Here is an 11,847-nt window from a genome sequence, read left to right as displayed (position 1 = left end):
TGTCACATTATGAGATACTATATACTGTATATACTGTATATAGGCTAAAGGTGAGCTTTACATTTCTCTTGATATATATATATATATATATATATATATATATATATATACTGTATATATATGAAATAAGTAAAGCCAGGCTTCATATTCCTCTAGGTGCCCTTAGCTTTATGTTATATATACAGTAGGTATAGTTACTGTATGTGTGTGTATAACAAATACTGTATATTACAAGGACGCTATCATGAGAGGAATATGAAGCCTGGCTTTATTTACTTTATATACAGTATATAGAGATAGAAATGTAAAACTTGGCTTTAGCTCTCACTTCCTCTATACTGCATATGGGCAGAAAGAGAGGGCTGGGCTCCATATTCTTCTCATTATAGAATCTTTTGTAACTTTATGTGACATGTACCTAATGTGTCCAGTGTATGGTCTGAGGTAACTATAGTGACCAGTGTACAGTCTGGAGTACTACTCCAGACTGTACACTGGTCACTACCTATAGTGATCAGTGTACTGTCTGAGGTACCTATAGTGACCAATGTACAGTCTGAAGTAACGATAGTGACCAGTGTACGGTCTGAGGTACCTAATGTGATCAATGTACTGTCTGAGGTACCTAATGTGACCAGTGTACGGTCTGAGGTACCTTCAGCGACTGGTATACAGTCTGAGGTACCTACAGCGACCGATGTCCAGTCTGAGGTACTACCTAAAGCAACTGCTGTACAGTCTGAGGTACCTAAAGCGACCAGTGTAAGGTCTGAGGTACCTACTACCTACAGTGACCAGTGTATGGACTGAGGTACCTAAAGTGACCAGTGTACAGTCTGAGGTACCTATTGTGACCAGTGTAAGGTCTGAGGTAACTATAGTAACCATCCAATGTACAGTCTAAAGTAATTATAGTAACCAGTGTACGGTCTGAGGTACCTACAGTGACCAGTGTACAGTCTGAGGTACCTATAGGGACCAGTGTACAGTCTGAGGTGCCTACAGTGACCGATGTACGGTCTGAGGTACCTACAACAATACGGTCGGAGGTACCTACAGGGACCGGTGTAAGGTCTGAGGTACCTACAGCAATTGGTGTAAGGTCTGAGGTACCTAATGTGATCAGTGTACGGTTGAGGGATCTAGTGACCAGTCTGAGGTAACTATAGTGGCCTGCTGCACGGTGTATTGCAATAATTTATGTACACAGCTCAATATCTGACACACGGGGCTCTATCCGCTCTATGTGTCACACACGGGGTCTGACATGTCTGCGAGGACGGCGCAGCTCATTGTATCGCCCGCTGTTCTCACACACACATCCCCGCCCCCAGCTTTGCCACTTCATAAACAACTCAAGGAATGATGTCCCGGCCACGCCCCTTCCTCCTTCCCCTGGCATTCCCCGCTGCGTGCACGCACTGTCCACGCGCCGCTTCTGCCCAGCCATTGGCTGTCCGCACTGGAAGCATCGCGGCGCCGTCCAATCAGCGCCATGTGCACGAGGTGAGCACGGAGTTCAGGTCCTGATGCACGTGGAGAGCCAGAGCACTCAGGGGGCGGGGCCGAGACCAGGCTATATTAGGAAGGGCTTCCGGATGTTTTGAAGCGCTCAGCTCGCAGAGAGACGGAACAGAAGCAACTGTGCTCTGCAGCTTATAGAGTGGCTCCTTTTGCAGGAAGAATTACCAAAACAATCCACAGACACTCCCTGCTCACCAGGGGGGCTGCCAGTGAATTGAATCCCCATTGAAGAGAATATTCCTTTAATTATTTATTTTTTTTGTTCGGGGTCTCTCAACTTGAACAACCATGGTGGTCTTCAAGAAGGTCAAGTTCTTTGAGCTGGTCTTCACCGACCCAGAAAAGGTCTACTGCGGAGGGGAGAAGGTGACCGGGAAGGTGATGGTGGAGGTGGCTGAAGTTACCCGGGTGACCAAAGTCAAGCTCCTTGCCTGTGGAGTGGCCAAGGTGGTCTGGTCTTCTGGAGCTCAGAACTGCAAGCAGGAGATGGAGTACCTGAGGGTGGAGGACACCTTGCAGATGGAGGATCAGCCTTCTGGTGAGCACCACAGCTGGGAAAGGGGGATAAAAGGATGTTTGAGGACCATTTGGTCCTGTGTTTTTTAATGTGTGTTAGGGTAGCATGCTGGGACTTGTAGTTCCACTGCATCTGGTGATATATATCTAATCTAAATTCACACATCAATTGGTTCAATTGAAAGAAATGGATAATGCCTTTACCCACGCTCTTTATCAATGGGTCACTGGTTAAGTAGCTAATGAACCATGGTCCATTTAACACCTCAACACAAAATAGCAAGCTTCTTTTGTTACAATGAGGAAGTCTCTCTTCTAGCGGATGATCACTTGTCAACTTGTATCATAGTAATGCTGAATTGAAAGAGCATTGTGGTTGATGGTTTTGTGTCTGGTGGAGTGAATCATTTGGTGGTTGAAAAGCTAATTGTAGCTATATTTAGGTCGATCTGATATCAAATGTAGACCTTTTGACCCTTATTCATGTAGCTTCTTTGTTAGTGTTGGGAATGATTATGATCAAAATACAAGCTAGACTGGGCTTTCTCCACCAGTGTTCTATTGTATCTTGGGATTCCTTGCGCTTTGGCTGATGGTACCTTCATAGCTCCTGGGTTCCTCTAGGGGTTCCTTGAGCTTTTGGCTCATTGACTAACCATCTGATGTTCCCTCCATAGTGCTAGGGTCAACGCCACTTCAGTGTCATGACACCAGTGATATTTTATGTCTTTTTAGGGTGGTATAGTGACCACCACTGTAAGGAGGAGGGGTGACTTTCCAACCATTGACCACTAATGTAAGGGGCACTTTTTTCCCAATGAATTTGTTTTTAGCAGGGGTTCCTCAAGATCAGACAATTCTTTCAAGGGTTTCTCTAGGGTAAATAAAATGTTTGAGAGGCTGAGCTTTACCATGACTAAGATAAACGAGAGCCTTCATGGCTAATGCTGGTGGAATGGATCATGTGGGCTTTCTTACCATTGACCACCATTAGAGCCTTCATGGACTATGATGGTGAAATGGATCATGGGGCTCTTACTACTGACCACCACTTGACTCCCCTAAGGACTTTTTTTTTTTTTTAGCAGGGGTTCCCTTAGACTTGAACATTTGTTCAAGGGCAGTTAAACAGGTTGAGGTATACAATGACTTGGATAAATAAGAGCCCTTGCAGATGTTGGTGGAATGGATAATTTGGTAGTGGGGTATGTTTATTTGATTTTATTATGAATTCCTGTGTACAAGTCAGTATCTTGTGTTAGAAGATAAAGGGATGGCATTGGTAGATCTGGAGAATAGATGTGGTATCAGTAGCAGGTCCCCAGTGATATCCCCATTTGGCAGCATGAGCCGAGCACCATATAACTTTACTGTATGCGTGAAACTTGATCCAATGACTCTGCTGTACTAAGCCTGGCAGGCACAGATCACTTACTGCCGAACATTAAGATTATAGGAGACAGAGCTGCAGTGGCCAAATCTTTGTTCAGATCCATGGTCTGGATCAAGACAGGATAAAGCTGCCAAGAACACAATGCCACAAATGAATTGGAAAGTGATTATGCTTTGTAGAACCTGTTAAATGGATGGATATTGGTAATCTCTGGTTTGTGGTTTTACTAAATTAGGTTATTTTCTTTGTTTTGTCTTTCTCTTAGATTCTGATGGCTCTGTAATCCTCAGACCTGGCAACCGGTACGAGTACAAGTTTGGATTTGAGCTTCCTCAGGGGTAAGTCAAGGTCCAGATCACATAATGAGGCAATTGTTGTTTTGGGGTTTTTTTGGCAACAAATAGACTTATTTTATTTTTTTGCTCCTTTTCCAGGCCTCTGGGCTCAACTTTCAAGGGGAAGTATGGATCTGTGAAATATTGGGTGAAAGCTTTCCTTGAGCGACCATCATTCCCAGCTCTGGAAGTGCAGAAGAAATTCCAAGTGGTTGACTTGGTGGATGTGGGCACTCCAGATTTAACGGTAAGTTCTCTTGCTTATCTACAACTTCATATTTTATCTTTTTAATTTTTTTTACAACCCCGTTGTAATTCAGTTCAGAAGTTCATCAGTAGCCTACCTTCCCCACTGCCTACCTAGACCACATCTGAATGAAAGCTGTAGCCAGCTTCGGAAAGGGCAAGGTCATAGCTAAACAAGTGTCATTTTAAGTAATGAGCATTACTGATTAACACCAGAAGTCAAAGGGTCACCACAGCTAGCTGAACCGCAACCTTGTTTTAGATTTCACGCTCAGTGGAGCTGAATTGTGACCATAATTTCCCTTTTTTTCCTTTCAGTGTCCTGTTTCTGGCAAAAAGCACAAGAAGATGACTTGCATGTTCATCCCCGATGGCCATATCACCATGAGTGCCAGCATCAACCGCAAGGGATTCTGTCAAGGTAAGTGTCTCATCAATATATCTATGGGGTTGATTTTATTTAAAAGTGGAGTGCAAAGTCTGATACAACTCTGCATAGAAACCAATCGGCTTTCCGTGTTTTTTTTTTTTTTTTTTTTTTGCTTAATTGAACAAGCTGAAGTGGATTGGCTACCATGCACAGTTACACCCGATTTTGCGCTCTCCAGGTTTAGTAAATCAACCCATATGTCTTTTTTGTAGTATTGCTTGAAGCCTGTGGTTGTAGGAGAAAATTATATTACGTTTTCTAATATTTTTGCCCCTTTTTTTTTGTTGTAGGTGATGAGATCTGCATCTCTGCCGACTTTGAGAACACCTGCTCTCGCATCGTGGTCCCAAAAGCTGCCATCATCGCCAAGCACACTTACTTGGCCAATGGTCAGACCAAAGTCTTCACCCAGAAGCTCTGCAGCGTGAGGGGAGGTCACATCATCTCCGGCATGACAGACTCTTGGAGAGGAAAGAGCATCCGTGTACCAAAGATCAAGCCTTCCCTCCTTGGCTGCCACATCCTGAGAGTGGAATATTCTTTACTGGTAAGCCTTTTGTCCACCTTATCTACCACTATCTCTGGTTCTTCTGTTCTAGAATATACAAAACAAAATTCCACCGGTACTAAATTCCTTTTTTTTCATTCTCAACAGGTTTATGTCAGTGTTCCCGGAGCAAAGAAGGTCATCCTCGACCTGCCCCTTGTGATTGGCACCAGCTCATCTGGTCTCAGCAGCCGCAGCTCAAGCATGGCAAGCCAGGCCAGCTCGGAGATGAGCTGGTTGGATCTGAACATCCCCGGCACTCCAGAAGGTGTGTATTTTAACAGCTGTATGGGGCAGGGGGGATTTACTAAAACTGGAGCACTCAGAATCTGATGCAGCTATGCATGGTAGCCAATCTGCTTCTCACTGCAGCTTGTTCAATTAAACTTTTTAAGAAAGAGAAAATGGGAAGCTGATTGGTTTCTATGCAGAGCTGCACCAGATTTTGCGTACTCCAGTTTTAGTAAATGACACCCATTGTCTCAAGTTTCTGTTGTGCATGTTTAAAAAAAAAGTATGTATAGTAAGCCTTTTTTATCTTGTTTTTGCAGCTCCTCCATGTTATCTTGACATCGTTCGTGAGGACCACAGAATTGAAAGCCCAACAGCTCCTCTGATTGATGAGCTGGACAACATCTGTGACAGTCCCATCTTTATGTATGCTCCAGAGTTCAAGTTCATGCCACCTCCAACCTACACTGAGGTAGGTTCTGAGAGTTGTTAGAAATGTCTTTACTCATGATTTTTCTCAGACAGCGGTGTTTTAATCCCAGTGTAACAAATGGCCATGGAAATTAGGAGTGTTGGGTTGTTATATTTTTGGCTCCAGTTTGAACCCCCTAAATACTATCATATTTAATAAAATATATTTTATAAAATCATATTATATTGATATACTAAAATAGTATTTATAATATTAAAAATTGTTTTTATATATCTCTTATCGGTGTATTTCTCAGAGCGTTCACTTACCAATCTATTTCTTTCTCCTCCCAGGTTGATGCCAACAAGAATACCAGTGTGCAATAAACAACTTAAACACTTGTTTCTCAATTTCTGAACTTGACGAAAGCACTGTTTAAAAGCAGGTCCTATCTTCTCCCGCGGCCTTCCTTCCGTTTTCGGAAAACCATGTTTTCAAGGGCTGAAATCAATGCAACAGAGTCACTCCGTTGACGAATAGCCACCCAAAGACTGTCGTTCTTCAGGTGTGCCAACACAATGCAAAAGTCGAAGAGCAAGCTGGCCCTGCCTCAAGCAACCCTCGGGCCTCAGTTTGAGTTGTATAGCAGATGGGGGGGGTGGGGGAAAGAGGACACTCCAGGCCACTGTTTCTGTGTATTAGAACGGTGTGACGGTTACTGATTGTACCATCAAACCTTTATGCATAACTTTCGATGACTGTTTTGAAGTCTTTTGTACCTCAGTGATAACTTTTTTTTTTTTTTTTTTTTTTTTTTTGTTATAGTACGAGCCTGAGTATTTCAAATCTAAAGAGCAGCAAATAACTTTCTTTGTTTTTTGCCATGAGATTATTCTGGTGCCTTTTTTTTATAATATAACTATAAAGGGAAGTTTAATTGTCAGATATCATTCCAACTTTAAGCCTTTTTTTTTTTTTTTTTTTTTCCTGCCAAGCTTCTGCTCTCGACGACGAGGTTACTTAGACTATGACTCCTAAAAGGCGTTTATCTTTAGCCTGTCAGTTTATGCATATCATGGCATGTGCTTAAAATCCTGAGCACCAATCACTAAAGACATTTCATGATTCTAACAAGCATTTTATTTTGTATTGTCTTGAAGTTCTAGTTTTGTTAGTTTAAAGCAGTGTTACATTTTTGATTTTGTAAAGCACTTTTTCTTACGTAAATTTGTGTAAGCTAACACTTCTCTTTTAGAGTCTTTAGGAGGCTCAACCACTACACTTCTGCTTTTTTTTTTTTTTTTTTTCATTTGTCTGTCTTCCAACTTTGTGCAAACCAGTTCTGCCTTTTGTAGCACTTCCAGAAGTTTCTGTATTGCTTTCTGTAGCCATAAACTGTGACTATTGGCTTTATGACTGAATGTTCTGAAGGAGGTATGTGTTTTGGGTCTTTGCTCTGGGGCTACAGATAGATCCTCTGTACATGTCACTAGCGCTTTGTAACAGCTTGAAAGAACCGGCAGGCAACAAACAGGTCCACCATCAGATCCATGATATGGGTAGCACTTCCAGAAGTTTCTGTATTTACTTCTCTAGCTCTAAACTGTGACCCTTTTTGGTTTCAAGACTGAAGGAGGACCTGGTTTTTGCCCTGAAGCTACAGATGGATCCTCACGTATCACTAGTGTCTTGTAGGGGCATACAGGCAGGAAAAACAGATCCACCTTCAGGAATGTGAAATGGATAGCACTTCCAGAAGTTTCTATATTGCCTTCTCTAGCTCTAAACTGTGACTCTTGGCTTCAACACTGAATGTTCTGAAGGAGGAACTGTTGGTTGCCCTGGTGCCTACTGATCACTAGTGCTAAGTAGGCACTCAAACATCTATGGGCCACAAAGGCAGGTCCACCTTCAGATACATGAGATTGATGGCACTTCCAGAAGTTCTGTATTCTCCTAGCTATAAACTGTGACTCTTGGCTGAATGTTCTGAAGGAGGAACTGTTGGTTGCCCTGATTCTTAGTTAATGCTGTGTAGGAGCTCAAACGAGCCTAGGGGCATTGAAAAACAGGACCACCTTCAGATGCATGAAGTAGGTAAACTTCCTGATTTATATTGAAGGGCTTTTCTGAACCGTCTGCTGCAGCCTACGAAGCCATGCTACACTTTTTTCAATGCACTTTGGTTTTGGATCATGTACAGGATGACATGCAAACGCTCTATGGCAAGGCTAGGCAACTGTTCACCCATTTCCTGGAGTTGGCCATGGTGAGCAGTTTCCCTTGCCATGTTGTAGAATATTTTGGGCTATCTCTTGGATTTGGCCATGGTGAGGGTTGCCTTGCCATGTTGTAGAAAACGTTTGATCCCTGTTCATGACTTCTTGACCAGTACTGTTTCAGTTTTGTTCAAGTGTCTGCCTGTTTTCAAGTATTGATAATTCTCTTTTGGGAATGCACTTAACTTTATATATAATTTGTTTTGTATTGTACATTCGCACTGCAGCTTTGCATTATTGCTGATCGATTCCTTGGAGAATGTATGCTTGCACCAAGGAGATTATTGTTTTGTGGTTTAAGAAAAACAAATGTATTTTTTTTTTTTTTGTATATTCTGTTTCAGAGTTTTTATTATATTTTGTACTATGTCTCATTTTGGGACAATTTTTTTTCTAAATAAAAGTTGAAAATTATTTAAGTTTTTCTGGTTTCTTGTCAATGGGAGGTTGGCACTTAGATGAGTGGAACAAGCCCCCCCCCCCCGATGAGGTTACTGACATCTTTTGGTGCCTTGCAAAGATTTAGGGAGTGGATTCATCTATTTGCTCCTAAAGCAGACTTGCACTCAACAACTGACTGCTATCTTGATAATTCCATGTCATTGAAGCGTATCCAAACCCCAAAACAAGCCATTAATAGTGCAGCTTAACAGTCCTCAAATGGTGGCTGCACTAGTTGTTTTTAACCTGGTGATCCTGCCAGGAACACATTTCATGTTTTAGGGATAAAACGGTCAATGACCTTCCTGTATAGAGGGGCAGTGTTGTCACCCTAGGACAGGAAGTGAGTTAGGACTACAGAATACCTTCCCCTTTCCTCATCTCCATAACATTGACTGGAGGGGTGTTCTGTAGTCCACAAGAACATTGCTAATTAATGAGCGCATGACAGGAGACTGACTCTCAATGGAGCCAGTTCACACATCTCTGGGGCAGCCAAGGGTCCTGTGCGTCTCTGGCTCAGTTTCGGGCCTGAAACAGGGAACAGGGACGCACCGGACCCCTGATGCGAGCCACGTCTGCACAGTGTGAACCCAGCCTAAAGGTTTACATTTAATTTCATAAGTGGAGGTCAAATGACAGCCTATATATTTCAACAAGTACCGTTTCCTTTAAAGTCACTCTGCCATGAGAGAATTATGGGGTTGCCTTTGCTTGGCCTGCCAAAATGCTTGTTGACAGCTGGTCATTATACCTCCAGAATCCTTACAGATAAATGCAGCCAGCCACTTTGTATGCAATACTGCTAGAAGAAAAGAACAGTGAACCTTGTCTGCAAGATTGGACTATCCATTCTGAAACCATGGGCATGAATATGGAGTTGCGCGAGCACCCCCCCTACACGCACACCTTCCTATTCGGCTACAACAGCCGTTACTCTTTTGGGAAGGCTTTCAATAAAATTTTTAAATTATCCATTCTGCCAAAAGAACATTTGTGAGGTCAGGTAATGATATTGAATAAGAAGACCTCGCTCACAATCAGCATTCCATTTCATCCCTAAGGTGTTCAGTAGGATTGAGGTCAGGGCTCTGTGTAGGCCACTTGAGTTCCTCCACACAACTGGTCAAACTATTTCTTTACAGAGCCATTTATGAAGTCAGGTACTGATTTTGGATAAGACCTGGCTTGCAATTTGTGATCCAATTCATCCCAAAGTAGGGTTGAAGTCAAGGCTCTGTGCAGGACACTTGCGTTCCTCTACACTGAGCTGGCCACCATTTATGGGGTCAGGTGCTGATGTTGGATGAGATGATCTGGCTCACAATCGGTGATCAGTAGGGTTGAGGTCAGGGATTTGTTCAGGCCACTTATGTTCCTCCACACCAAACTGGTCAAAGCATATCTTTATGGAGCTGGCCACCATTTCCGAAGTCGGGTACTAATAATGGATGAGAAGACCTCGCTCACAATCAGCATTCCATTTCATCCCAGAGGAGTTCAGTAGGGTTGAAGTCAGGGGTTGTGCAGGCCACTTGAGTTCCTCCACACCAAATTGGTCAAACCAAGTCTTTATGAACCTGGCCACCATTTATGAGGTACTACTGTTAAATGAGAAGGCCTGGCCTGCAATCGGTGTTCCAGTTCATCGTCAAAGTTTTCAGCAGGATTGAGGTTATGGCATTGTGCAGACCACTTAGTTCCCCCACACCAAACTGTTCAAATCATGTCTTTCTGGAGCTGGCCACCATTTATGGGGTCAGGTACTGACTGGTGTCAGATCAGAAGACCTGGCTTGCAATCTGTGTTCCAATTAATTTCAAAGGTGTCCAGTAGGGTTGAGGTAAGGGCTCTGTGCTGGCCACTTGAGTTTCTCCACGCCAAGCTCATCAAACCGTGTCTTTATGGAGCTGGCTTTGTGCACATGGGTACAGTCATATGGGAACCAAAAATGTCCTATACCAAACTGTTACAAGGTTGGAACTTGGAGGTACATCATTGTTTAAAATGTCTTTCTCTTTGCTGTACTTTTCACAGTACCTTCACTGGAAACATTGTAACTCGATCACTGAGGGATGATGAGGTATGTCCACATATTTGGCTATATAGTATATCAATTCTGGTTGGACTTGGCTTTATCTCCTTCATGAGGCCTTATTTAAAGGAACTTTCATCTTAAGTCCAGCAAACAGCCAGATTGAGTCTAATTTGCCATTGTGTTAGTATTGCACTTGGCAACCAGTCATATTTCTATTTCTTCTTCCATTGATATTTGCAAGGTGCCTTGTGAACAAAATTCTGAGAGTGGACACATTAGAATGTTCTTGAATACAAATCGACATGGATCCTGTTAACAGAGGTTTGATCTTCCGGAAAACGTAATACTTTGGTTTTTAACGGATGCTGGAATCTTAATCCCTTTCTATTTCTTCTCTCTCATGGATTCTGTTGGTAAAACCTCTGTGCTAAGTCTGCACACCTGCTGCTGCCATTATGAAGGATCTCAATCTCTCTTTTGCATTCTTTTATATTTTATATTAAGGAGGATTAATCAGGAGGAACCGGAACATAATCTTGTTGGCAAGAATACTTAAACTCTAAGGATGGACAGAAACAGGGTCGGAAATGGACATCTTAGTGTTGGAGTATTCAAAACCTATCAAAATTGAGGGTCTGACACAGGCCACAATTGCACACTTAAGGCTAATATGCCACATTTGGTTGTAATGACCCTTAAATGCTCATACTTTTTTATATTTTCCTTAAGTTTTGTGCATCCTGAAAAATTTGATCCAAATTCAGGCATATTTAATCAATAGATCTAGAATAACAGATATATGCCATGTAAAAGTAATCAGCACTACGCTCATAAAAGGCTATTAACTGGTGACAACGGTAGTTTAAATAAAGAACTTTTCAATGTCTTTTTAAGAGGTTCATGTTTGAGTTTCCATGTCCACGTGAAGGTGTCATTGGCTATTAGAGTAAAGCTGTAAGTGTAGCCATTAGAGCAGAGAGCTGGAGCCTACTATATAGCAATATTGTCCTCATTTAAAATAGGTAACCAAGCAAATGCCAAGAGCAGCCTTTATTGTGGGTCTTTGTCCGGTGGAGCAGAACAAATGTTGATGGGGAGCAAATATTTACCTTAGATACATCAGGGGTTTTTAAATAGTTCTATCTTCACGCATCCATTAGGTCTGTTATCTTAATATGGTTAGGTCTGGATCCAAGGGCAGAGCTGGATCATCCACAATGCAACCTAAGCAGGAGCCTAGGGACCCGTGAATGGTAACCCAACTACAAAACCCATGCTCCTGCAGGGTTGGGGCATAGCTCAACTGGTCAAAGCTCTCTTTCTGCCTTTCACATCACAAGAGAGGATGGTGTCTGATAGGGCAATTATAGCATAGACCAGTGATTCTCAACCAGGGTTCCTCCAAAGGTTGCTAGGGGTTCCTTTGGCATTGGGCAATTTCTGTCTCTCAGATAA

At 42.5% G+C, this 11,847-nt stretch overlaps 1 protein-coding gene across 1 annotated transcript; it reads left to right on the top strand.

The window, feature by feature from the left end:
• Positions 1–1,585: 1,585 nt before the first annotated feature.
• TXNIP (thioredoxin interacting protein) lies at positions 1,586–7,825 on the top strand. The gene is made up of 8 exons (XM_073608701.1): positions 1,586–2,062; positions 3,699–3,771; positions 3,868–4,015; positions 4,333–4,435; positions 4,735–4,991; positions 5,100–5,259; positions 5,543–5,694; positions 5,988–7,825. Exons 1-8 carry the CDS (start codon positions 1,813–1,815, stop codon positions 6,018–6,020), a joined length of 1,176 nt encoding a protein of 391 aa, XP_073464802.1. The 5' UTR covers positions 1,586–1,812; the 3' UTR covers positions 6,021–7,825.
• Positions 7,826–11,847: the final 4,022 nt, after the last annotated feature.

This window comes from Aquarana catesbeiana, linkage group LG13, assembly GCF_042186555.1.
Source record: "Aquarana catesbeiana isolate 2022-GZ linkage group LG13, ASM4218655v1, whole genome shotgun sequence".
Classification (NCBI taxonomy): Eukaryota; Metazoa; Chordata; class Amphibia; order Anura; family Ranidae; genus Aquarana; species Aquarana catesbeiana.
The sequence above is the reverse complement of the archived record's forward strand: the minus strand, read 5'-3'. Positions and strand labels throughout refer to the sequence as shown.

Bases quoted from the DNA above. Each gene is read 5' to 3' on its own strand.
- TXNIP (XM_073608701.1), top strand. From the start codon at position 1,813: ATGGTGGTCTTCAAGAAGGTCAAGTTCTTTGAGCTGGTCTTCACCGAC. The intron at 4,436-4,734 runs GTAAGTGTCTCA...TTTTTGTTGTAG, and splicing joins CCGCAAGGGATTCTGTCAAG to GTGATGAGATCTGCATCTCT. The intron at 4,992-5,099 runs GTAAGCCTTTTG...CATTCTCAACAG, and splicing joins GAGTGGAATATTCTTTACTG to GTTTATGTCAGTGTTCCCGG.